This window comes from Bombina bombina, chromosome 1 (assembly GCF_027579735.1).
Source record: "Bombina bombina isolate aBomBom1 chromosome 1, aBomBom1.pri, whole genome shotgun sequence".
NCBI classification, from domain to species: Eukaryota; Metazoa; Chordata; class Amphibia; order Anura; family Bombinatoridae; genus Bombina; species Bombina bombina.
This window is the reverse complement of record NC_069499.1, coordinates 832,619,689-832,647,298: the sequence shown is the minus strand read 5'-3', so window position 1 is coordinate 832,647,298 and position 27,610 is coordinate 832,619,689. Positions and strand designations below refer to the sequence as shown.

The 27,610-nt window shown below is 41.7% G+C and overlaps 1 protein-coding gene across 2 annotated transcripts in view; it reads left to right on the top strand.

The window, feature by feature from the left end:
- The window catches only part of DHX38 (DEAH-box helicase 38), a 757,289-nt gene that overhangs the window by 671,367 nt on the left and 58,312 nt on the right, over positions 1-27,610 (top strand). The window contains exons 25-26 of one of the 2 annotated variants that reach the window (XR_008400173.1): positions 2,237-2,358; positions 3,552-3,651. Coding sequence is in view for 1 of the 2 variants with exons in the window: in XM_053699448.1 (XP_053555423.1) it covers positions 2,237-2,358 (122 nt within the window). In the remaining variant the exon portion in view is untranslated. The remainder of the gene's footprint in view (positions 1-2,236; positions 2,359-3,551; positions 3,652-27,610) is intronic. The other variant, XM_053699448.1, reaches the window with a different exon arrangement.

Genomic DNA, 27,610 nt, shown 5'->3' with positions numbered 1-27,610 from the left:
TGAAGATGTCTTTCCTCTGTGGGTTGCCTCAGAGAGTGGACCTTCTCTTCAAGGTCCATTACTTTTCTAATATCTAGATTCTCTGAGGCTATCTGTGTAGTGCTTGATTGTCTATCCCTGTCTAAAACAGGTTTTTCGGACATGGTCAGTGATACTATGATCCAGACTCGTGAGCCAGTGTCTCGTCGATTGTATCGTAGGTGTGTCTCTCCTACCTTTCTGGGTACGAGGCTGGGGTTTTTCCCTTTTCTCAAGGTGAGACTTTTCTCTGATATCTGTGTTTTCTCCAAGAGGTTTGGAGACAGGTTTGTCTACTAGTTCAAGGTCCTTGCTAGTCCCTGGACATTCAGTTTTTTTTCAGGCCCTGATTAGTTTCAGGCCCGTGCTTGATCCTGTTGTTTTCTTCTTGGAGCCTTAAGCTCCGTTTGAGTCTGGGCATTCTGTTGTTATTAAAGTTTTTTCTTGGAAAGTTTTGTTTTATGTTGGCTATTTCTTAAGCTTGTTGCTTTTCAGAATTATCTGCCTACAGTGTGATGCCCTTAACTAGTTCTCCATGCGAATAATATCAAATTGTTTTTTCTACTTAAAGGGACAGTACACCGTAAAATTGTTTCCCAATTAATGTATTTTCAATGACTTGTTATACCAGCTGCAGAGTATAAAATGTATAGGAATTTGCATTTTCAGGTTTATTTATGTATATGAATTAGCTGGTTTTGTGCTTTTAAACCACAGCCTATTCCAATGGGCTGAACTTCCAGCTAATATCATATCTCATTATGTTATCACTATTATTTACACAGACTTGCTTCCTTATCTTCTATCTGTTTGTAAACCAAAGCTCAATACTTAGAAAGAACAATGGAAAATTAGCATTTTATTACATAAACTATCCTACACCCCACTGAGAGTGTAATTTCTTCTGCTGGCTGTGTTTACATAGTCTGTCAATAGCATATACTCCAGTATCAAAACTTTTAGTATAGGTTGTGATACCACAGGCTATATCAGCTATTTCATATGCCGAAATAGGAGTAAAGGAGCTACTTGTAAACAATTTAATACACTACAGCAGGTAAAATGGATCATTGCGAACAAAAGGGGAGACATTTTTTGGATGAACTGTCCCTTTAAGGTGGTCCCTGACTGCAATTTAAATCTGGAGATTGTAGTCCCTTCCTGGTATCCTAATCCTTCTATCAGAAGGAGTTTTTGTTGCACATTCTAGATGTGGCGTGTGCTTTGGATGTTTTCTCCATGCTGCCAATGATTTCTTCTTCCTTGTTTTGTTGTGTACGCCGGTAGCGCACGGCTCAAGAGCTTCTACGTCTACCCTTTCTTTTTGGCTGAGGAGTTTAATTTGTTGAATTTATGAGGAGGTTAGCTGCCTCCTGAGTGGATTACAGCTCACTCCATCTGGTGTGTGTCCCCTTTTTGGGCCTTTAAGAATAAAGCAGCTATGGAACAATTCTGTAAGGTGGCTTCTTGGTCCTCTTTTCATACTTTTTCTAGATTTTACTAGTTGATTGGTTTTTTTGCCTCAGCTGAGGTTTTTTCTTTGGGAGAAAAGTGCTTCAAACGATGGTGCCTTCTGTTTAGGTCTATCTGCCTTATTCCCTCCCTGTTCATTCTGTGTACTCTCTAGCTTGGGTATTGAATTCCTAACAGTAGTGAATGAATTTGTGCACTCTCCATGCCATTGGAAAGAAAACCCAATGTATGCTTACCTGATAAATTCTTTTCTTTCCTGGCATGGAGAGTCCAAGAACCCGCCCTGTGTTTTTTAAGGCGGCATTTTACCTAATCTTCTGGCACCTCTATACCCTAGTATTTCTCCTACTTTTCCTTATTTCCTCGGCTGAATGACTGGGGGAGTAGGGGAAGTGAGAGGGATATTTATTAGCTTTGGCTGGGTGTCTTTGCCTCCTCCTGGTGGCCAGGTGTTGAATTCCCAACAGTAATGAATGAATTTGTGTACTCTCCATGCCATGAAAGAAAAATTATCAGGTAAGCATACATTTTGTTTGTTCTTATTATTTTTCTTCCTTGGTATGCTCTTCTAACATTAGACTGAGGTACTGGTGAGGTGGGAGGGGTTTTTTGGAGTTCTTGGGGTTTGGGAATATTTGCCGCCTCCTAGTGGTAGTGAAGAGTAATTTCCACGAGTAATGGATCCAGAACTGAATTTATCAGGAAAGCATAAATTATCTTTTCATTCTACACAAACACATTTCAGGAAAACAAACGACGTGCAAAGGAAGAAGTGTCTGCTATGGAAGAGGAGATGATAATAGCAGAGGAGCAGCTGCGAGCAAGAAGAGACGAACAGGAGAAAAAGAGCACAATCTGCAGTTCACGGTTTGTATCTTACTACATATAGCATCAAAATAAATTTTAAATTAAAATTTATGTTTTCATCTTGGTTTACCTAGTTAACACTTATCAGGTGAGAGATCCCCTTCCCAGATGGCCATGGACAGAAACATACCACGCCCATTTTACCTAAATAAAAGTAAACCAGTTTCCCCTACCATAATTTTGCATCAACAGAGCTGGATCCCCTTTCTTTTACACTGCATAATGATTGAGGCTGTTGCTTGAATTTCCCACCTGCGTTTTTTTGCTGACATGCCCCAGATGTCGGGCTCTCCCTGTTGTGTGGGAGGCATTCTGCATGGCCATTATGGTTGAGATTTGTTCTCCCTGGTGATTACCAATGAGAATCCTGGGTGCTGCCATTCTTCCCCAGATATGACTCGCTTCTAGTATACTGAAAGAATGCAGGTGTGCTCTTGCCATCCTCTGTGACGTCTCAAGATCTGTGTCCAGTGCCTGCACCAGAAAGTGGGATATTTAAGGTTCTGCTGTAGGAGTAAACAGCCTATTGAAAAATCTGTAAGTCTTGCATGCCTGTAGTGTTTGTATCCTGTTCTGACTTTGACTATGGCTTAAGGCTTTCCCCTGTGCTACAGATGGGGACCTCTGATCCTCTGTTATATGCTCAAGATGTTTTGAGCATTGGTGCTTTAGTGCTTATATGGTTAGTGTGCGCCATAGTAACGCACATCAGCTTTGTGGACGTAGTGATAGCATCTCTGCCTCTTTTTTTTTTTTTTTTTTTTTTTTTTTGCTTATTGGGCTTTTTAGTGCATGATTTAACAGCGTGTATTGGCATATTTAGTATGTACTTTAATAGCTTGCATTGTCTTGTTTTGTGCCCTCTGTGTTTGCTCACGTTGGATTAATTTTATACACACTGAGATATGACCTAAGTTTTGTGCGCACAAGATAGTGTGCCCTGTGTTATGTGATTTTTATTTTTTTTAAATATATGGGCTAATTTATATTCTAGTTTCCGCACCATGGCTCAATTTTTATTATCCAGCCTTTTGACAGCGCAATCTACTTTAGTTTGCAGGCTCAATTTTGTTAAATTTTTCCGTTAGACGGTTTGTTAACACTAAAGTTTTAAGTAACTGTCTAACTATTCCTACCATTATTTAAAATGTGTTGCAAGAGCCAGTGTAAAATTTTTGTTTTCTATTTTGCAGGATTATTACCAGCACAATTTTGCAATTCCTACATGGATCACATTAAGCATTCTACCAGTTTTATGCTGTTCTTGTCCTCCCTCTGTTTCAGCTATACAAGGTAGTGTTTCAGATTTACCTCCAATATTTAAAGGTTTGTGCTCTCTGTAGTAGCGGTGGCTATGCCTTCTCCAAGCATATGCAAAAGATCTATGTCTGAACCTCATCCTAAAGTTACTTTATCAGGTTTTTCTGCATCTTTGAGATCAGAACAGCTTCCTTATAGTTTTCAGACTCAGATGGCCCAGGTTGTTTTCTGAAGGTGAACATTTACTATGATCAGGAGTGTTTTATTGATCAAGACACAGTCTACATCTTTTATGTATAAGCTTGAACATTTTAGTCCTTTGCTTAAAAAAGGTTTTGTATACTTTAGGCATCCAAAACCTTAAAACATCTGAGGAAAAATCTTACAATGAGCTGTATTTAAATTTTTTAAACCTTCTATTAAGTCGAGGTTTTTTTTCTTCTATAAGATACGACGAGTCCACGGATTCATCCTTTACTTGTGGGATATTATCCTCCTGCTAAAAGGAAGTGTCAAAGAGCACCACAGCAGAGCTGTCTATATAGCTCCTCCCTTAGCTCCTCCCCCCTCATTCTCTTTGCCTACTCTAAGTACTAGGAAGGGTAAAGTGAAAGAGGTGATAAAATGTTAGTTTTTATTTTCTTCAAGCAAGAGTTTTTTATTTTAAATGGTAACGGTGCGTACTGTTTTCTCTCAGGCAGCAGATGGATGAAGACTTCTGCCTGGAGGCTAATGATCTTAGCATTTGTCACTAAGATCCAGAGCAGTTCCCACAGAATGGCTGAGGAGTACAAGAAACTTCAGTGTGAGGAACGTTTTTCATGCTATATAGCAGTGAGGTATGTTCAGTCATTTTTTTCTGGAGAGACTGTGGTATTTCAGAATTGGCTGACAGTTTCCCCATGAGGGTAAGGGTAAGCAGTAATCCTAAGAGAAGAGGGGTATTACTAGGCTTGCATATAGGGGCTAAGAAAAAATGGTTGACACTGAGTTGGAATGTTTGTGGGCAAACGTTTATTGAACTGGGAGTACTGATAACGTTTTTGGCAGTAAAGTTTTTTGATGCTTTATTAGAGGGTACACTTGGCTTCTTTTTTGGGTTTAAGAACCCACATGGCTAGTTTGAGACCGCTCTGGTGCGGTTCATTTGGGCTGAGAGACATCGCGTGAGATGGGCGGTGCCTATTTTCGCGCCTCAGTTGCGCAGTTGTATTTGCAAGGCAAGCAGCAAGCTCCAACTCTGGTGGGCCCTTGTGGAAGTATTGGGCCAAATCGAAGCTTCATCCCTGTTTTCCAGATCCCTGAGGGCAGGTAGGGGCCACAGCAGGGCTGTGGCGAGGTGCAGGGGGTGTTTTTTTCCTGATTTAAACCTTTATTAACTATCCGGTTTTTACAGTAAGGGTTAAGTGTTCCTTTCCTTGTGGGGCAAACTTAGCTGCATAAATTGAAACGATTGGATTAATTTAAAGCAGTTTTGCAGAACGTGTATGCTTTTTTTTCTCTTAAAGGCGCAGTACCGTTTTTTAAGATTGTTATTTTTTCACTAAATAAAGTGTTTTCAAGCCTGTTTGTGGTCATTACTAGCCATAGGAAAGCCAATGTTCAATGTGTTTGGAAGCCATTGTGGAACCCCCACTTAAAATGTGTCCCTCATGCACAGAAAGGAGGGAAATAAATTGCAAAGAACATATTTTAGCTGATAAAAGTATGTCGCAGGATGATTCTCAGTCAGAAGGGAATCAGGTTATGCCATCTAATTCTCCCCAAGTGTCACAACCATTAACGCCCGCACAAGCGACGCCAAGTACTTCTAGTGCGTCTAATTCTTTCACCCTGCAAGATATGGCCGCAGTTATGAATACTTCCCTCACAGAGGTTTTATCTAAGCTGCCTGGGTTGCAGGGGATGCGCAGTAGGTCCGGTGTGAGAGTTAATGCTGAGCCCTCTGACGCTTTATTAGCCATCTCCGATGTACCCTCACAATGTTCTGAGTTGGGGGTGAGGGACCTGGTGTCTGAGGGAGAGATTTCTGATTCAGGAAAGATGTTCCCTCAGACAGACTCAGATATGACGGCTTTTAAATTTAAGCTAGAACACCTCCGCTTGTTACTCAGGGAGGTTTTAGCGACTCTGGATGATTGCGACCCTATTGTTATTCCACCAGAGAAATTGTGTAAAATGGATAGATATCTAGAAGTTCCTACTTACACTGATGATTTTCCGGTCCCTAAGAGGATTTCGGACATTGTTACAAAGGAGTGGGATAGACCAGGTATTCCCTTTTCTCCCCCTCCTACTTTTACGAAAATGTTTCCCATATCAGACACCTTTCGGGATGCCTGGCAGTCGGTCCCTAAGGTTGAGGGAGCTATTTCTACACTGGCTAAGCGTACAACTATACCTATTGAGGACAGTTGTGCTTTCAAAGATCCTATGGATAAAAAATTAGAGGGTCTTCTAAAGAAAATATTTATTCATCAGGGTTTTCTTCTGCAACCTATAGCGTGCATTGTTCCTGTAACTACTGCAGCTGCGTTTTGGTTCGATGCTCTAGAGGAGGCTCTTCAGGTTGAGACCCCATTAGATGATATTCTGGATAGAATTAGGGCTCTCAAGCTAGCTAATTCTTTCATTACAGATGCCGCTTTTCAACTGGCTAAATTAGCGGCAAAGAATTCAGGTTTTGCCATTTTAGCGCGTAGAGCATTATGGCTTAAGTCCTGGTTTGCTGACGTATCATCAAAATCTAAACTTTTAGCCATCCCTTTCAAGGGTAAGACCCTATTCGGGCCTGAACTGAAAGAGATAATTTCAGACATTACATGCCCTTCCTCAGGATAAACAAATAAGATAACTTCAAAGGTGGTCCCTCTACCTCCTCCCCTGCTGCAAAGCAGGAGGGGAGTTTTGCTCAATCCAAGTCAGTCTGGCGACCTAACCAGACTTGGAACAAAGGTAAACAGACCAAGAAGCCCGCTGCTGCCACCAAGACAGCATGAAGGGGCAGCCCCCGATCCGGGACCGGATCTAGTAGGGGGCAGACTTTCTCTCTTTGCTCAGGCTTGGGCAAGAGACGTTCAGGACTCCTGGGCTTTAGAAATAGTGACCCAGGGATATCTTCTAGACTTCAAAGATTCCCCTCCAAGGGGGAGGTTCCATCTATCTCGATTGTCTGTAAACCAGATGAAAAGAGAGGCGTTCTTACGCTTTGTAGAAGACCCATATACCATGGGAGTAATCTGCCCAGTTCCAAAAACAGAACAGGGGCGGCAGGGGTTTTACTGCAATCTGTTTGTGGTTCTTAAAAAAGAGGGAACCTTCCAACCGATCTTAGATCTCAAGATCCTAAACAAATTTCTCAGAGTCCCATCCTTCAAGATGGAGACATTCGGACTATTTTACCAATGATCCAAGAGGGTCAATATATGACCACCGTGGATTTAAAGGATGCCTATCTGCACATCCCTATCCACAAAGATCATCACCAGTTCCTCAGGTTCACCTTTCTGGACAAGCATTACCAGTTTGTGGCTCTTCCCTTCGGGTTGGCCACAGCTCCCAGAATTTTCACAAAGGTGCTAGGGTCCCTTCTGGCGGTTCTAAGGCAGCGGGGCATAGCAGAGGCGCCTTATCTGGACGATATCTTAATTCAGGCGTCAACTTACCAACTAGCCAAATCTCACACGGACATCGTGTTGCCTTTTCTAAGTTCTCACGGGTGGAAGGTGAACGTAAAAAAGAGTTCACTTATCCCCCTCACAAGAGTTCCATTTCTGGGAACTCTGATAGATTCGGTAGACATGAAAATTTTAGTTAAATTCTTTTTATTGATAAGAGATCTGTATACAGTACACATTAACCAACATGAAATATGTTACAAGCCTTGCCCAAGTCTACAGTCTCCAATGTCTTTTTCCTTTTTTGCTATGAAAAGGAAAGTTATAACATAACAATATAACAGATAAATGAAATAAGAAGAATCAACAAAATACTCTAAAATATAACAAAATGAATTAAGAATAAAAATAAATATAACCAGAAAATAAAGAGAAAAATAAAAGGTGTCCAGTCTCGGAATGATATGCATAAAGTGAGGGTAGGCGATTGTGGAATGTCGCTATCATAACCAGATGGTTTCTATCTAGGTGCCAGATAGGTTAAACTATTAGCGAGGGGAAATGTTTAAGGACCTTTTATAGTTGTCCCATATAGCTTGTAAAACAATAAAGTTGTCTGTAGTTTTTTTTCTTATAGGCAGAATATTCCTCAAGTTCCAGTAGCTCGGAGACCTTGTCGCGCCAGTCACTCAGTGTGGGGATGTCTTTAGTCTTCCATGATCTAGCTATTAACACTTTAATGCTATTTGTGAAAATATACGCAACAGGGGGAATAGGGATCTACATGGCAGCTTAATGGACTTATTTAGAAGCCAAATCAGAGGGTCTGGAGGTATTGAGATCTGCAAGATCGTTTCAACTTCATGTATAACCTCATACCAATAGTGGTTTAGTTGGGAGCACCACCACATGTGCCCCATTCCACTACCTACATGACCACATCTCCAACATTTATTGCTGGTAGGGGGAACAGGCAGTGAAGCCTACGAGGGGTTAAATACCAGCAATGTAGAATCTTATAATTGGTCTCTAGAATGGAGGCTGAGGTAGAGGATTTTTTCGTATTCAAAAATATATTGGTCGCCGTCTGAGGAAGAATTATTTTCCCTAATTCTCTTTCCCACATCTCGATGGAATAAGGTAGGTTCCCTGGCGGGGGCTGGATTAATATTTTATATATAATATAAAGGGAGTGTTTTATTGGGGTATCTATTAAGTAAAGTTTCTCCAGGTTCCTGGGAGATCGGGTAATATTGTTCTTATACTTATGAGTGCAAATATAATTGTGTAATAGTCTGTACGAGAACCAGTTGTGTGCCCATTCAAATCCCTTCTTTATAAGCTGTTCTTGCTTGCAAATAGATTCATTAACAGTTATACTATGTATAGGTATGTCCTCTACAGTCATGGGTGGGGATGTCAAATTAGGTAGTAATGTCAGGGAAAATTCTGGGTTGTGTAGTAAAGATGTCAAAGGGCCAGGATTGGAGGAGAGGTATGGATTACGTGTGGAGATTAAGTCCCATTGTAGGGCAGTCTCCTTGGTAATAGGATTCGTGAGCCGCTTCATTTTCTCAGAAAAATCTGAGCACCAGCATAGGCTAGGGAGCGGGATGTCCGGATTCAATTGTCTTTCTAGCTGAACCCATCTTCTCTGTGATGTTCCCACCCTCCAATCCAGAATTCTCTGGAGGAAGATAGAGTTTCTATACTTCTCTAGGTTGGGTAGGCTCAACCCACCATGTTGTTTCGATAAGAACATGGTATTTTTGTTGATTCTTGGCGGTTTGTTATTCCATACAAAATTACTGAATAAATTCTGAACCTGGGGGAGGTATTTGGGGGGAACAGGGATTGGGAGAGCTCCCATAATATAAAGCAGTCTAGGGAAAATATTCATTTTAACGGTGTTAATCCGACCCCACCAAGATAGTCTTTTTGCTTTCCAGGATGACAGATTGTGCATTATTGTGGATTTAATTGGAAGAAAGTTAACCTGGAATATCTTATCAAACGAGCGAGGAAGATAGATTCCCAGATACTTCAAAGCGCCCTCACACCATCTGAGCGGACAATTATTTTTGATAAGTGTCACCGAACTTGCCGGGAGCCCAAAGTCTAGGATCTCAGATTTACTTTGATTTATTAGAAAATCCGCAAGGTTTTGGAAAATTGAAAGCTCAGCTAGGAGCCCGGGGATCGAAACATCTGGGTTATTAAGAGTAAATAGAATCCGCGAATAGAGATAATTTGTACGTATCTTGGCCCAGAGTAATTCCGGAAATATCTGTTACTTCTAATTTTAAAGGCGAAAGTTTCTATGAGAAGCACGAAGAGTAGGGGAGATAGGGGGCATCCCTGACGTGTAACGTTCTTGATTGCTATCGGGGGGGGTAAGAAGCCATTAACTATTATATTGGCACTTGGCGAATTATTCAGTGCAAATATTCGCTGTAGAGTAGTTGAGCCAAAACCGTAGGAAAGACCAATTGACACGGTCGAAGGCCTTCTCCGCGTCCGTTGAAACTAATACCGTGGGGATTTTATTATTAGAGATGTGCCAAATTAAATGTATATTGTGTACGGTATTATCCCTTGCTTCACGACCCGGGACAAAGCCCACTTGGTCGTTATGTATAAGGTCGGGGAGAAATCGATTAATGCAATTTGCAATTATTTTTGCGAAGATCTTTAAGTCTGTGTTTATCAGTGAAATCGGGCGATAATTAGCTATTACTTCAGTGGGCTTGTTGAGTTTGGGGATGATCGAAATATGAGCACGTAGGGAAGTCGGGGAGAAGGCCTTATTTTCATCTATACTACAGAAGTACCTGAGAAGATATGGGGATAACATTTCTTTAAATTGGATATAGTAAGAGTTCCCGAAACCATCCGGGCCCGGGGCCTTGCCAGATGGTAGAGAGGATATAACTCCCAGAACCTCCTCCTCAGTGAATGGGGTGTCCAGTTCATCCCTTTGTTCATCAGACAATCTAGGGAGGTTTAATTTGGATAGGTAGTCATTAATGTCCTCATGGGAGGGGGCTTCTACGTCACGCCTGATGTTGTATAAATTATCATAGTAACTTTTAAAAGCTAGTGAGATGTCAGCGGTCGCAGACCTAGTGGCCCCATCTGATCCCCGAATGCCCATTATATATTGCCTATTAGTTCTCTTTTTAAGATGGCGAGCCAGCATTCTACCTTGTTTGTTAGCCCCTTCATTGTAAATCTTTCTCAGAAATAGAGCTTTCTTTTTAGCTTCAGTGCCCAAAAGAAGGCAAAGCTATTGTCGTTTGTGTGTAATACTGTCTAAGAGGGAGGTGCTAGAAGAGAATGTTTTATGTAGCTCCTGAAGTTTGGCTAAGTCAGCTAGCAAAGAATTAACTTAATTATGTTGTTGTTTTGTCTTAGCGGCCTTGAGTGCTATTAGCTCGCCTCTGACGCATTTATGAGAGTTCCAAATGCTATGTATATGTACGTCAGATGTATCGTTTCTCTGGAAGTAATCTGATAGAGTCTTTTGTATCTGGGCATGAATCAAGGGATCCCTGAGAAGGGAATCATCAAATCTCCAATTAAGTGAGGGGGGAGCAGATGGGGACCACTGAAATTGGCAACTAATCATTGCATGGTCAGACCAGGTTAATGGGTGAATCTCAGTACCGGTGATACGGGATAAGTTGGTTATGTCTGTAAAAATATAGTCAATTCTGGTGTAAAGCTGGTATGGGTTGGAATAGAACGTGTAGTCCCTCTCGTTTGGGTGTTGGAGGCGCCATGTGTCATGCAATGTAAAAGGGTTTGTTTAATCTGTCTCAGAGTTTTGTTGGGAACTGAAGACGTACCGGTAGAGCAATCCAGGAGTGGGTCAACTGCTAGATTAAAGTCGCCTCCCAATACCAAACTACCCCTGGCCACCTCTAATATTTGTTTGCTGAGCGAATGGAAGAAAGGGGCGGGATTTACGTTAGGGGCATAAATGTTCACTAATGTTAAGGGCTTATGGTAGAGATAGCCGACTAGGATAATATATCTCCCTTCCTTATCTTTATATGTGGCTGACACCTGAAACGGTAGGCGTCCACTCACCAAGATACCCACTCCATTATGTTTAGTGTTGTGAGAAGAGAGGAATATCTTGCCAAATTTCTGGAGGCTGGCCTTGGGTTCATGGCCTCTTTTAAAGTGGGTCTCCTGGACAAAAATGATATCGCCCCTGTTCCTCTTATAATCTCTTAGGGCCATCAATCTTTTTTGTGGGCTATTTAGACCTTTAGTGTTATGGGAAATTAGCTTAAATTGGGTCTGAATAATATCCATTATGTTGGGAATAAAAGGGTGTATTCTATGGACCAAGCACCTACACCATTTCTGTTAAATAGAAAAGGTGCCTTTACCGAGACTGGACAGAAATAAAAAGAAAAACAATCATAGCAATGAAACCCTATGTTAAATACATACGAAATTAAACAATATAAAATATAAACAATAGTAACTGTATTAAGTGTATAAATCATACCGCTATACACCTTACTGGGGGGGAAAGAGTGTCACCTATCAAACTCTTAGGTTAGAATTGTACAAGGTATGGCAGGACTAGTAACTATGGTAAGTACTATGCACTCCCTATTTATGAGGGAAAGTTTGCCATATGTGGGCGCAGCTATTTATGAGCCATATTTCGCATTGGATAGCTAGATGCAGTTAAGGCTACAGGGGGAGGGCCCTAATATTTGTGTACATCTAGAGAGGCGAAATAGTAAATAGGAACCACAGGGTCAAACGGGATTACATAAGCATAAAATTCAGTTCCATAGCATCTAATGTACAATCAGCAAGACCCACGGAAATCACAGCTATTAGTAAAGATTGCAGGTGTGATATTTGATGAAGATACATATATAACCTAGAGAAAAAATTATACATTTCCAACTTATGTCCCGCAGTTAAAGTTTTCAGTAAAGTTAGGATTAAGCATGGGTTAGCAGATGTAGGCGAATAATGCAAGCAAGCGATCACCAGCCACTCCCACAGCCCTCTGATTTTAGAGACTCTATACATAGAGAGCGCCTGATAATGTCTAAAGAAATTATTAATATATTAGTTGCGAAGGTAGCCTACCTTTTATGATGTCTTTACATTCGTAAATAATACAGGGTACTTGACAGTAATTCACTATCTCAAAGATAGAGAGTGTTTTTACAACAATTCAACGTTATCATTACTTAGTAACCTAAAGCTATCTGAGGTTTTAGCAAAGGGCGGACAGGACCAGTAAACAACAAAACATTTTAATAAATGCACAATTCAGGTTTATACATCACCAAAGTGTAAGTAGTCCTCAGTATTCTTCCACTTCATGGATAACAATTATAACAACAACAGGAGTGGAAGCTCAACAGGTTCATAATGTTCAGTGGACAACAAAAGAGAAAACCTTCCACAAACAGAGGGCAAAGAAATGCTTGCCCCAACAAGCCAAATGGTGTGGAGAAAAATAAGTCCCATTTATTGTGCAGCAGGTCTTGATGGTTGGGCATCCGTCTTTCTTCTTTTTGGGTGGACTCTGTGCCACTGAGGTCTCTGTTCATCTGGGCGAGCGGGTCCAGGCTCCCGTGGCATTGGCGGAGCGGAGATCATGGCTTCTGTGGGCGAATTGAATTTAATGTTAAGTGATCTAGACAGATGGTCGAGATCATTGTAGTCCTTATAGATGAGCTGGGATCCGTTGTGGTTTATTATTAAGCTAAAAGGGGAAACCCCATATGTATTTTATATGATGCTCTTGCAGGGCGCTTGTAATGAACCTAATTTCCTTGCGCCTTTGTATCGTAATACGGACTGAGGTCCTGATAGATTTGCAGCTTGCTAGATGTTTTCTTTTGCTGTGAAACGTAGGAACCTAATGATAACATCCAGTGGTGGTAGGGAAGGCTTAGGCAAAGGGCGTAGCGCTCTGTGGGGTCTATCCATATCTTCGTTAAGCAGCAGAGGAGAATTGGGTAATAGAAAATGAAATAACCCCTTAAGATATTCCTTTAACTGGTCTTGTAATACTTCCTCAGGGATACCACGGATCCGCAAGTTGTTCCTGCGGCCCCAATTATCCAAGTCCTCTACTTTGTCCTGTAGGGTCTGCATCTTGGAGTCTTGTATAGATAATTGTTGTGTGTTAGAGCTGACCAGGTTATTTAAAGTATCTTGACCCTCCTCTAGATAGTCAATCCTGGCCCCCATCTCATTCAGATCCCTTTTCAGATCACGCATTTCATAATTTATAAAATAATTAAGCGACTCCAAATCTGATTTGGAAGGCAGGGATGCCAGTTTAGCCTGTATGGCCTGTAATGGGTCTTGTTGACTGTTAGTAGACTCAGAGGGCCCAGGTGTTCCCATTAGTTCAGAAGTTTTTTGGGGGTTATTGTAAGGCCCTTTCACATAAGGGATAGGCACTAAAAAGTGTGGGTAGACCCCAATAACAGGTGCTATATTTTATGTATGCAGTAAAGTGCCCAGGTATAGGATAGTGGTATCAATCTCCCAGATTAAATACACAGATGGACCTGTTAACAGACTCCAGACCGTTTTCCAGCCAGGCTCAGGACTTTCCTGTGTGTGGCAATTGTACTCCCATCAAAGGTACTTAGGAGTTAGAAAAATAAGCCTCCCCAAGATCCCTGTATCTCACCCGCTCCAGCCTGCAAAGCAAATCAGCCACACAGCATTAAGCAATCAGGTCACAGTGCGTCTCGGCTCAACCACGTGGGCAGCGTGCATCACAGGCGGCCGTAAAACATGCAGGGCCGGTGAAGCGATTCTCTGTCAGACCGGCTCAAGGGACCAAATGTCCAGCGGATGTTCTGTCTCCTAGGGATCAGGTATGTGTGTCAGCTCCCCGGTGGTTAAAGAAGGCAAAACCGGGAACTCACAATGGAGGTGTATCAAGCAGGTCCCGAATGTGCCGCTCTCCAATGCGACTCCTGTCTCCTCTGAGTAGTGGGTTTAGTAGTGGGTTTAGTGGGTCAGCAGCACATCCCTCTCCGGTTAACTCTTTGAGGCCAATGCTTTATTCCTGGCAGTTAATAGAGGCTAAGAGAGTAGGTAACTACGGAGCAGACTTAGATTGCGGCCATGTTCCTGCACGGCTTGGCTCCGCCCCCTCAGACATGAAAATATGACGGAGGTCAGGAAATCAAAGATTTTAACCACCTGCCAAGCTCTTCATTCCATTCCTCGGCCGTCCGTGGCTCAGTGTATGGAGGTAATCGGACTAATGGTAGCGGCAATGGACATAGTTCCGTTTGCTCGCTGGCATCTCAGACCACTGCAACTATGCATGCTCAATCAGTGGAATGGGGATTATGCAAATTTATCTCCTCAGATAAATCTGGATCAAGAGACCAGAGACTCTCTTCTTTGGTGGTTGTCACAGGATCATCTGTCCCAGGGAATGTGTTTCCGCAGGCCAGCATGGGTCATAGTGACGACGGAAGCCAGCCTATTGGGCTGGGGTGCAGTCTGGAATTCCCTGAAAGCACAGGGTATGTGGACTCAGGAGGAGACTCTCCTCCCAATAAATATTCTAGAACTGAGAGCGATATTCAATGCGCTTCAGGCATGGCCTCAGCTGGCTTTGGCCAAATTCATAAGATTCCAGTCGGACAATATCACGACTGTAGCATATATCAATCATCAGGGGGGAACAAAGAGTTCTCTAGCGATGATAGAGGTTTCCAAAATCATTCGATGGGCAGAGACTCACTCGTGCCATCTATCAGCAATCTATATCCCAGGAGTGGAGAACTGGGAAGAGGATTTTCTAAGTCGTCAGGCTTTTCATCCGGGGGAGTGGGAACTCCATCCGGAGGTGTTTGCACAATTGATTCATCAATGGGGCACACCAGAATTGGATCTGATGGCATCTCGTCAGAATGCCAAACTTCCTTGTTGCGGGTCCAGATCAAGGGATCCTCAGGCAGTACTGATAGATGCTCTAGCAGTACCTTGGTCGTTCAACCTGGCTTATGTGTTTCCACCATTTCCTCTCCTTCCTCGTCTGATTGCCAGAATCAAACAGGAGAGAGCTTCTGTGATCTTGATAGCACCTGTGTGGCCACGCAGGACTTGGTATGCAGACCTGGTGGACATGTCATCTCTACCACCGTGGACTCTGCCATTGAGACAGGATCTTCTCATTCAAGGTCCGTTCCAGCATCCAAATCTAGTTTCTCTGTGGCTGACTGCCTGGAGATTGAACGCTTGATTTTGTCCAAGCGGGGATTCTCTGAGTCGGTCATAGATACCTTGATTCAGGCTCGAAAGCCTGTCACTAGGAAAATGTATCATAAGATATGACACAAATATCTTTATTGGTGCGAATCCAAAGGCTACTCATAGAGTAAGATTAGGATTCCTAGGATTTTGTCCTTTCTCCAAGAAGGATTGGAGAAAGGGCTATCAGCTAGCTCCCTAAAGGGAGGACAGATATCTGCTTTATCAATTTTACTGCACAAGCGTCTGGCAGATGTTCCAGACGTTCAGTCGTTCTGTCAGGCTTTAGTTAGAATCAAGCCTGTGTTTAAACCTGTTGCTCCGCCATGGAGTTTGAATTTAGTTCTTAAAGTTCTTCAAGGGGTTCCGTTTGAACCTATGCATTCCATAGATATTAAGCTTCTATCTTGGAAAGTTCTGTTTTTAGTTGCTATCTCTTTGGCTCGAAGAGTTTCTGAACTATCTGCATTGCAATGCGACTCGCCTTATCTTGTTTTTCATGCTGATAAGGTGGTTCTGCATACCAAACCTGGATTCCTTCCTAAGGTTGTTACTAATAAGAATATTAATCAGGAATTTGTTGTTCCTTCTCTGTGTCCTAATCCTTCCTCTAAGAAGGAGCGTCTGTTACACAACTTGGATGTGGTTCGTGCTTTGAAGTTTTACTTGCAAGCGACCAAAGATTTTCGTCAAACATCTTCTATGTTTGTTGTCTATTCTGGAAAACGTAGAGGTCAAAAAGCTACGGCTACCTCTCTTTCTTTTTGGCTGAAAAGCATCATCCATTTGGCATATGAGACTGCTGGACAGCAGCCTCCTGAAGGGATTACAGCTCACTCTACTCGAGCGGTGGCTTCCACATGGGCTTTTAAAAATTATGCTTCTGTTTAACAGATTTGTAAGGCTGCGACTTGGTCTTCCCTTCATACCTTTTCCAAATTTTACAAATTTGATACTTTTGCTTCTTCAGAGGCTATTTTTGGGAGAAAAGTTATTCAAGCAGTGGTGCCTTCTGTTTAACCATCTGTCTTGTCCCTCCAGTTCATCCGTGTCCTGTAGCTTTGGTATTGTATCCCACAAGTAAAGGATGAATCCGTGGACTCGTCGTATCTTATAGAAGAAAAGTAAATTTATGCTTACCTGATAGATTAATTTCTTCTATGATACGGCGAGTCCATGGCCCGCCCTGTCAATTTTAGACAGATTATATTTTTTTAATTTAAAACTTCAGTCACCTCTGCACCTTTTAGTTTCTCCTTTTTCTTCCTGTACCTTTGGTCGAATGACTGGGGGTGGAGCTAAGGGAGGAGCTATATAGACAGCTCTGCTGTGGTGCTCTTTGCCACTTCCTGTTAGCAGGAGGATAATATCCCACAAGTAAAGGATGAATCCGTGGACTCGTCGTATCATAGAAGAAATTAATTTATCAGGTAAGCATAAATTTACTTTTTTTTTTACCTGAGGCTGTTATTAATTATTTTTCAGAGGGTGAACCATGTCTAGTTTTCTCTTTTTCTCTGTCATCCAAAGTTAATAGGATGCTTCCTTTACTGGCCTCTAATGTAGAGCTTTAGGAAACTATTTTAATAATGGATGGGGCTATTTCTTTCATTAGATGAGTCATCGCGTGTGGAAATATTCCCCTCCTGACTACCAGGAGGAGCCAAAAGACACCCCAACACACCAGAGCTTTAAATCCCTCCAACTTCCTATGATTCTCACTTAATATTCATTATTAGTTTTTAAGAAAGCAAACAAAAATATATATATTAACAAAGAAACATCAGAATGTATCACAAAATAATAATTAGAAAAAAGAAAAGGGGGAAAAAAAATTGAATTCTTAGCATCTCTTTCCCCCATATTCCCAATTAGACATTATCTTAATTCAACCAGTTAATCAAACTTATGAAAATCTTCTCTTGATAATACGTCAAGCATGTAATTCATATAGCGAATATGATAGTTTTCTGCATTTCCATTGAGTATGAGTTTATTAGTTTGCCATATTTTTTGAAAAAACATACTTATGTCTTTTTCAACAATTGTAGGAGTTTTCTTAGAGATCCATTTATTTAAAAAAATTTCTTCTACCAACTAGAATTGTAAAATCTATAAACTCTTTGACTATCTAGTAAGATTTGGAAGAAGAAAAATCACTGTCTCCATTTGCATTTTTATAGTTTTTGTGTGTAATTTTAGATATCCAGTAACCAATCTTCTTCCAGAACCAATTGACAAGGGGGCATAGCCAAATGTAATGGAGTATTTCAGCTGATGAGCTTCCACATTGTATACATTTATCAGTGTTGCTTTGGTAAAGGTGGTAAGAGTCCACAATCAATTACTCCTAGTAATTACCTTGCCTGCAATTAGGCAAAGCTTCCCAAACCCCAAAGAGCTTTATATAACTCCTCCCACCTTTATGGTAGTTAGTATTATCTTTGCCTCACTAGAGGAAGAGTGAAGATGTGTAAATGATAAATACAGTGTTTGTCAGAGTAAAGTTAAGGAGTACAGGTTGTGTCTCATTTCTTTCATGTAATTGTCAAGAGTCCATGAGCTAGTGACATATGGGATATACATTCCTACCAGGAGGGGCAAAGTTTCCCAAACTTCAAAATGCCTATAAATACACCCCTCACCACACCCACAATTCAGTTTTACAAACTTTGCCTCCCATGGAGGTGGTGAAGTAAGTTTGTTCTAGATTTCTAAGTTGATATGCGCTTCGCAGCAGGCTGAAGCCCGGTTTTCCTCTCAGAGTGCAGTGAATGTCAGAGGGATGTGGATAGAGTATTGCCTATTTGAATACAATGGTCTTCCTCTAGGGGATCTATTTCATAGGTTCTCTGCTATCGGTCGTAGAGATTTCTTCTACCTCCATTTTCAGATCGACGATATACTCTTATATACCATTACCTCTACTGATTCTCGTTTCAGTACTAGTTTGGCTATCTACTATATGTAGATGAGTGTCTTAGGGTAAGTAAGTCTTATTTTATTCATGACACTCTAAGCTATGGTTGGGCACTTTATATGTAAAGTTCTAAATATATGTGTTAAAACTTATATTTGCCATGATTCAGGATAATCAGTATTCCTTCATTCAGACTGTCAGTTTCATTTTTTTGGGAAAATGCATATAAATTTATATTTTTCTTACCTTAAAAATTTTCAATTGACTTTTTTTCTAAATTGCGGGCTGTTAGGCTCGCGGGTGCAGAAAATGCTTCAATTTATTGCGTCATTTTTGGCGCGAGACTTTTTTGCTGCAAAAATTTCGTCATTGACGCCGGAAGTTTTCACGTGGTTGCGTCATTTTTGACGTATGTGTGTTGCGGACGTTTTTGGCACCAAAAAATATGGGCGTCATTCTTGGCGCCAAAAAATGTGGGCGTTGTACTTGGCGCCAAAAATGTGGACGTCATACTTGACGCCAGTTTTTTTCACATTATTTCAGTCTCACTTTTTAGTTGCTTCTGGTTTCTAGAGGCTTGTTCTGTTTTGCATTTTTTCCCATTCCTGAAACTGTCATTTAAGGAACATTACATATTGCAAGATGTCTCTACCTGACCCTGGATCAGAATCTACTTCTGGAAAGAAGCTGCCTGATGTCGGTTCTACCAAAGCTAAGTGCATTTGTTGTAAACTTTTGGTAACTGTTCCTCCGGCTGTAGTTTGTGTTAGTTGTCATGATAAACTATCAAACGCAGATAATATTTCCATTAGTAATAATCCATTACCTGTTGTTGTTCCTTCAACATCTAATGTTCAGGATGTTCCTGTTAATGTAAGAGAATTTGTTTCTAATTCTATTCGGAAGGCTCTGTCTGTTATTCCTCCTTCGAGTAAACGTAAAAGGTCTTTTGAAACTTCTCATATTTCAGATGAATTTTTAAATGACCGCCATCATTCTGACTTATCTATCTCTGATGAGGATCTATCTGGTTCAGAAGATTCTGCCTCAGATATTGACACTGATAAATCTTCATATTTGTTTAAGATGGAGTTTATTCGTTCTTTACTTAAAGAAGTGTTGATTGCATTAGATATGGAGGAGTCTAGTCCTCTTGATATTAAAACTAATAAGCGTTTAAATTCAGTTTTTAAACCTCATGTAGTTATTCCAGAAGTTTTTCCAGTTCCTGATTTCTCTTGTAAAGGTGTATCCAGTCCACGGGTTCATCCATTACTTGTGGGATATTCTCCTTCCCAACAGGAAGCTGCAAGAGGACAGCCACAGCAGAGCTGTCTATATAGCTCCTCCCCTAGCTGCCACTCCTAGTCATTCTCTTGCAGCTCTCGACAAGAAAGGAAGTATCAAGAGATATGTGGTGACTTAGTGTAGTTTTTACCTTCAATCAAAAGTTTGTTATTTTTAAACGGTACCGGCGTTGTACTGTTTTTACTCTCAGGCAGAAATTGGAAGAAGACTTCTGCCTGGAGGTTTGATGATCTTAGCGGTTTGTAACTAAGTTCCATTGCTGTTCTCACACATAAATGAAGAGTATGGAAAGAAAACTTCAGTTGGGGGGACGGTCTGCAGATTGCCTGCTTTGAGGTATGTTCAGTATATTTTTTTCTAGAGAGATGATAAGGTCTAGAAAATGCTGACAGTGCCTGGTATATTTAAGGTAAGCCTGATACAGTGATTTAACAACAACTGGGATCATGCTTGCAAAAAGGGATAATATTCATGTTAATACCTATATTACTTAGTATAAAAACGTTTGCATGATTTATAAATAAAAACGTTTTTTCTCTGAGGGTGATAAATCTTTATTTGGGGCCTAGTTTCCACATGGCTGTTAGTTTACTCCTAGGAGTAGTTTTTTAAGGCCCTCTGACTTTGAGTGCATGGTGGGAGGGGCCTATTTTCGTTTTCAGTTTGAAACATCCAGCTTCCCTGAAGGAGTCCTCTGGCTTATAGGACCTCTATAGAGGGTTTCGTTCCTGCAAAAATCGTTTTTCTAATTTGTTTTTGGGCCTGAGGGGTTAATCATCCATTTGCAAGTGGGTGCAATGCTGCTTTAGTCCCTTATACACACTGTAAAAATTTCGTAGAGTTTACTACTTTTTTTCACTGTTTTGCAGTTTATGTGGTAGTTTTTTTCTCTTAAAGGCACAGTACCGTTTTTTATTATTGCTTTTTTCACATTTATTAAAGTGTTTTCCAAGCTTGCTGGTCTCATTACTAGTCTGTTAAACATGTCTGACATAGAGGAAACTCCTTGTTCATTATGTTTAGAAGCCATTGTGGAACCCCCTCTTAGAATGTGTTCCAAATGCACTGACCTTTCTATAAGTTATAAAGACCATATTATGGCTTTTAAAGATTTATCACCTGAGTTTTCTGAGACTGACAAAAGGGAGGTTATGCCATCTAGCTCTCCCCACGTGTCAGAACCTATAACTCCCGCTCAAGGGACGCCAAGTACATCTAGCGCGTCCAATGCGTTTACTTTACAAGACATGGCGGCAGTTATGAATCATACCCTCACATAGGTATTGTCCAAACTGCCAGGGTTACAAGGAAAGCGGGACAGCTCTGGGGCTAGAACAAATACAGAGCTCTCTGATGCTTTAGTAGCTATGTCTGATATACCCTCACAATGTGCAGAAGTTGAAGCAGGAGAGCTTCTATCTGTGGGTGACTTCTCTGATTCAGGGAAGGCGTTACTTCAGTCTGACTCTGAAATGACAGCATTTAAATTTAAGCTTGAACACCTCCGCGTGTTGCTCAGGGAGGTTTTAGCGACTCTGGATGACTGTGACACCATTGTAGTCCCAGAGAAATTGTGTAAAATGGACAAATACTTTGCAGTGCCTGTTTACACTGATGTTTTTCCAATCCCTAAGAGGTTTTCAGAAATTATTACTAAGGAATGGGATAGACCAGGTGTGCCGTTCTCTCCCCCTCCTGCTTTTAAGAAAATGTTTCCTATAGATGCCGCTACACGGGACTTGTGGCAGACGGTCCCTAAGGTGGAGGGAGCAGTCTCTACCCTAGCTAAGCGTACAACTATTCCTGTCGAGGACAGTTGTGCTTTCCTAGATCCTATGGATAAGAAATTAGAGTGTTTCCTTAAGAAAATCTTTATACAACAAGGTTTTATTCTCCAGCCTCTTGCATGCATTGCCCCAGTCACTGCTGCAGCAGCTTTCTGGTTTGAGTCTCTGGAGGAGGCTTTACAGGTAGAGACCCTGTTGGATGATATCCTTGACAGGCTTAAAGCTCTTAAGTTAGCCAATTCATTTATTTCTGACGCCGTTTTTCATTTAACCAAGCTAACGGCTAAAAATTCAGGTTTTGCCATTCAGGCACGTAGGGCGCTTTGGCTTAAATCCTGGTCAGCTGATGTCACTTCAAAGTCTAAACTTCTCAAGATCCCCTTCAAAGGGCAGACTCTAATTGGGCCTGGACTGAAGGAGATAATTTCTGATATTACTGGAGGAAAAGGCCACGCCCTTCCCCAGAATATTTCCAGCAAGTTAAGGACCAAACAGACTAATTTTCGTTCCTTTCGAAACTTCAAGAGTGGCGCAGCTTCATCTTCCTCTTCTACAAAACAAGAGGGAAATTTTGCCCAGTCCAAGCCAGTCTGGAGACCTAACCAGGCTTGGAACAAGGGGAAACAGGCCAAAAAGACTGCTGCTGCCTCTAAGACAGCATGAAGGAGTAGCCCCCGATCCGGGACCGGATCTAGTGGGGGGGCAGACTTTCTCTCTTCGCCCAGGCTTGGGCAAGAGACGTCCAGGATCCCTGGGCTCTGGAGATTGTTTCCAAAGGATATCTTCTGGATTCCAAAGCTTCATCTCCAAAGGGGAGATTTCATCTCTCACAATTATCTGCAAACCAGATAAAGAGAGAGACATTCTTACATTGCGTTCAAGACCTACTAGTTATGGGAGTGATCCACCCAGTTCCAAAAGAGGAACAGGGGCAGGGCTTCTATTTAAATCTGTTTATAGTTCCCAAGAAAGAGGGAACTTATAGACCAATCTTGGATCTCAAGATCCTAAACAAATTTCTCAGGGTCCCATCCTTCAAGATGGAAACTATTCGAATCATCCTACCTATGATCCAGGAGGGTCAATATATGACTACCGTGGATTTAAAAGATGCTTATCTACATATTCCGATACACAGGGATCATTATCAGTTTCTAAGGTTCTCCTTCCTAGACAGGCATTACCAGTTTGTGGCTCTTCCCTTCGGGTTAGCCACGGCACCAAGAATCTTTACGAAGGTTCTAGGGTCCCTTATGGCGGTTCTAAGACCGCGGAGTATAGCAGTAGCCCCTTACCTAGATGACATCCTGATACAGGCGTCAACTTTTCATATTGCCAGGTCCCATACGGACATTGTTCTGGCATTCCTAAGGTCTCACGGGTGGAAGGTGAACGAAGGAAAGAGTTCTCTCTCACCTCTCACAAGAGTTTCCTTCCTAGGAACTCTGTTAGATTCAGTAGAAATGAAGATTTATCTGACAGAGGTCAGGTTGTCAAAACTTCTAACTTCCTGCCGTGCTCTTTATTCCATTTCTTGTCCGTCAGTGGCTCAGTGTATAGAGGTAATCGGATTAATGGTAGCGGCAATGGACATAGTTCCGTTTGCCCGCCTACATCTCAGACCACTGCAACTTTGCATGCTCAATCAGTGGAATGGGGATTACACAGATTTGTCCCCTCTACTAAAACTGGATCAAGAGACCAGGGATTCTCTTCTCTGGTGGCTATCTCGGGTCCATCTGTCCAAGGGAATGAGTTTCCGCAGGCCAGAATGGACTATAGTAACGACAGATGCCAGCCTTCTGGGCTGGGGTGCAGTCTGGAACTCCCTGAAGGCTCAGGGTTTGTGGACTCAGGAGGAGACCCTCCTTCCGATAAACATTCTGGAACTAAGAGCGATATTCAATGCTCTTCAGGCTTGGCCTCAGCTAGCTGCGGTCAGGTTCATCAGATTTCTGTCAACCAACATCACGACTGTAGCCTATATCAACCATCAGGGGGGAGGGAACAAGGATCCCACTGGCAATGTTGGAGGTTTCAAAGATAATTCTATGGGCAGAGGTTCACTCTTGCCATCTCTCAGCTATCCATATCCCAGGAGTAGAGAACTGGGAGGTGGATTTTCTAAGTCGGCAGACTTTTCATCCGGGGGAGTGGGAGCTCCATCCGGAGGTATTTGCCCAGTTGATCCAACTTTGGGGCAAACCAGAACTGGATCTCATGGCGTCTCGTCAGAACGTCAAGCTTCCTTGTTACGGGTCCAGGTCCTGGGATCCCAAGGCAGCGCTGATAGATGCTCTAGCAGCGCCCTGGTCCTTCTTCCTGGCTTATGTGTTTCCACTGTTTCCTCTGCTCCCTCGTCTGATTGCCAAGATCAAGCAGGAGAGAGCTTCGGTGATCTTGATAGCCCCTGCGCGACTACGCAGGACTTGGTATGCAGATCTGGTGGACATGTCATCCTTTCCACCATGGACTCTGCCGCTAAGGCAGGACCTTCTACTTCAAGGTTCCTTCAAACATCCAAATCTAATTTCTCTACGTCTGACTGCTTGGAGATTGAACGCTTGATTCTATCAAAGCGTGGTTTTTCCTTATCAGTCATTGATACCTTAATTCAGGCTCGAAAGCCTGTCACCAGGATAATCTATCATAAGATATGGTGTAAATATCTTCATTGGTGTGAATCCAAGGGTTACTCATGGAGTAAGTTCAGGATTCCTAGGATATTATCTTTTCTCCAAGAAGGATTGGAGAAGGGATTGTCAGCTAGTTCCTTAAAGGGACAGATTTCTGCTCTGTCTATTCTTTTGCACAAATGTCTGGCTGAGGTTCCAGACGTTCAGGCGTTTTGTCAGGCTTTAGTTAGAATCAAGCCTGTGTTTAAACCTGTTGCTCCGCCATGGAGTTTAAATTTAGTTTTTAAAGTTCTTCAAGGGGTTCCTTTTGAACCTTTGCATTCCATAGATATTAAGCTTTTATCTTGGAAAGTTCTATTTTTAGTAGCTATCTCCTCGGCTCAAAGAGTTTCAGAGTTATCTGCTTTACAGTGTGATTCCCCTTATCTGATTTTCCATGCAGATAAGGTACTGTTACGTACCAAACCTGGGTTTCTGCCTAAGGTGGTATCTAATAAGAATTTCAATCAGGAGATTGTTGTTCCTTCCCTATGTCTTAATCATTTTTCAAAGAAGGAACGTCTATTACACAATCTTGATGTGGTTCGTGCTTTAAAGTTTTATTTACAAGCTACTAAAGATTTTCGTCAAACATCTGCTTTGTTTGTTGTCTACTCTGGACAGAGGAGAGGCCAAAAGGCTTCGGCAACTTCTCTTTCCTTTTGGCTAAGAAGCATAATTCGCTTAGCTTATAAGACTGCTGGCCTGCAGCCTCCTGAAAGAATTACAGCTCATTCTACTAGAGCAGTAGCTTCCACATGGGCTATTAAACATGAGGCCTCTGTTGAACAGATTTGTAAGGCTGCGACTTGGTCTTCGCTTCATACCTTTTCTAAATTCTATAAATTTGATACTTTTGCTTCTTCGGAGGCTATTTTTGGGAGAAAGGTCTTACAGGCAGTGGTGCCTTCCGTTTAAGTTCCTGCCTTGTCCCTCCCTTCATCCGTGTCCTAAAGCTTTGGTATTGGTATCCCACAAGTAATGGATGAACCCGTGGACTGGATACACCTTTACAAGAGAAAACAAAATTTATGCTTACCTGATAAATTTATTTATCTTGTGGTGTATCCAGTCCACGGCCCGCCCTGTCATTTTAAGGCAGGTGTTTTTTATTTTTAAACTACAGTCACCACTGCACCCTATAGTTTATCCTTTTTTTCTTGCTCGTCTTCGGTCGAATGACTGGGAGTGGCAGTTAGGGGAGGAGCTATATAGACAGCTCTGCTGTGGGTGTCTTCTTGCAGCTTCCTGTTGGGAAGTAGAATATCCCACAAGTAATTTATGAACCCGTGGACTGGATACACCACAAGAGAAATAAATTTATCAGGTAAGCATAAATTTTGTTTTTATTTCAGAAGTAATTTCTAGGGAATGGAATAGTTTGGGTACTTATTTTACTCCTTCTCCAAGGTTTAAGAAATTGTACCCTTTGCCATCTGATAGATTAGAGTTTTGGGAAAAAATCCCCAAAGTTGATGGGGCTATCTCTACTCTTGCTAAACGTACTACTATTCCTACGGCAGATAGCACTTCTTTTAAGGATCTATTAGATAGGAAGCTTGAATCCTTTCTAAGGAAGGCTTATTTATGTTCAGGTAATCTTCTTAGACCTGCTATTTCTTTGGCTGATGTTGCCGCAGCTTCCACCTTCTGGTTGGAGGCTTTAGCGCAACAAGTGTCAGACCATAATTCTTATAGCATTGTTAAACTTCTTCAACATGCTAATAACTTTGTTTGTGATGCAATTTTTTATATCATTAGGATTGATGTCAGGTATATGTCTTTAGGTATTTTAGCTAGAAGAGATTTATGGCTTAAATCTTGGAATGCAGATATGACTTCTAAGTCAACGTTGCTTTCTCTTTCTTTCCAAGTTAATAAATTATTTGGTTCTCAGTTGGATTCAATAATTTCAACTGTTACTGGGGAGAAGGGAGCTTTTTTGCCTCAGGACAAAAAATCAAAAGGTAAATATAGGGCTGCTAATCGTTTTCGTTCTTTTCGTCAGAATAAGGAACCCAAAGCCTGACCCTTCCCCTAAAGGAACAGTTTCCGTTTGTAAGCCTTCTCCAGTCTGGAATAAATCCAAGCCTTTTAGAAAGTCAAAACCAGCTCCTAAATCCGCATGAAGGTGCGGCCCTCATTCCAGCACAGCTGGTAGGGGGCAGGTTACGATTTTTCAAAGATGTTTGGATCAATTCGATTCAAAATCTTTGGATTCAGAACATTGTTTCTCAAGGGTACAGAATAGGTTTCAAGGTAAGACCGCCTGTGAGAAGATTTTTCCTCTCACGCATTCCAGTAAACCCAGTAAAGGCTCAGGCGTTTCTGAAATGTGTTTCAGACCTGGAGTCGGCTGGGGTAATTGTGCCAGTTCCAGATCTGGAACGGGGTCGGGGGTTTTACTCATATCTGTTCATTGTACCAAAGAAGGAGAATTCTTTCAGACCAGTTCTGGATCTAAAAATATTGAATCGTTATGTAAGGATACCAACATTCAAAATGGTGACTATAACGACTATTCTGCCTTTTGTTCAGCAAGGGCATTATATGTCTACAATAGACTTACAGGATGCATATCTTCATATTCCAATTCATCCAGACCACTATCAGTTCCTGAGATTCTCTTTTCTAGACAAGCATTACCAGTTTGTTGCTCTTCCTTTTGGCCTAGCAACAGCTCCAAGGATCTTTTCAAAGGTTCTCGGTGCCCTACTCTCTGTAATCAGAGAATAGGGTATTGCGGTATTTCCTTATTTGGACGATATCTTGGTAATTGCTCAGTCTTTACATTCTGCAGAATCTCATACAAATCAACTTGTGTTGTTTCTTCAAAGACATGGTTGGAGGATCAATTTAGCAAAGAGTTCCTTGATTCCTCAGACAAGGGTAACCTTTTTGGGTTTCCAAATAGATTCAGTATCCATGACTTTGTCTCTAACAGAAAAGAGACGTCTGAAATTGGTTTCAGCTTGTCGAAACCTTCAGTCTCAATCGTTCCCTTCGGTAGCTTTGTGCATGGAAATTCTAGGTCTCATGACTGCTGCATCGAACGTGATCCCCTTTGCTCGATTTCACATGAGACCTCTTTAGCTTTGTATGCTGAACCAATGGTGCAGGGATTATACAAAGATATCACAATTAATATCCTTAAATCCCAATGTTCGATCTTCTCTGACTTGGTGGTTGGATCACCATCGTTTAATTCAAGGGGCCTCTTTTGTTCGTCCAACCTGGACTGTGATCTCAACAGATGCAAGTCTTTCAGGTTGGGGAGCTGTATGGGGATCTCTGACAGCGCAGGGGGTTTGGGAATCTCAGGAGGCGAGATTACCAATCAACATTTTGGAACTCCGTGCGATTTTCAGAGCTCTTCAGTTCTGGCCTCTTCTGAAGAGAGAATCGTTTATT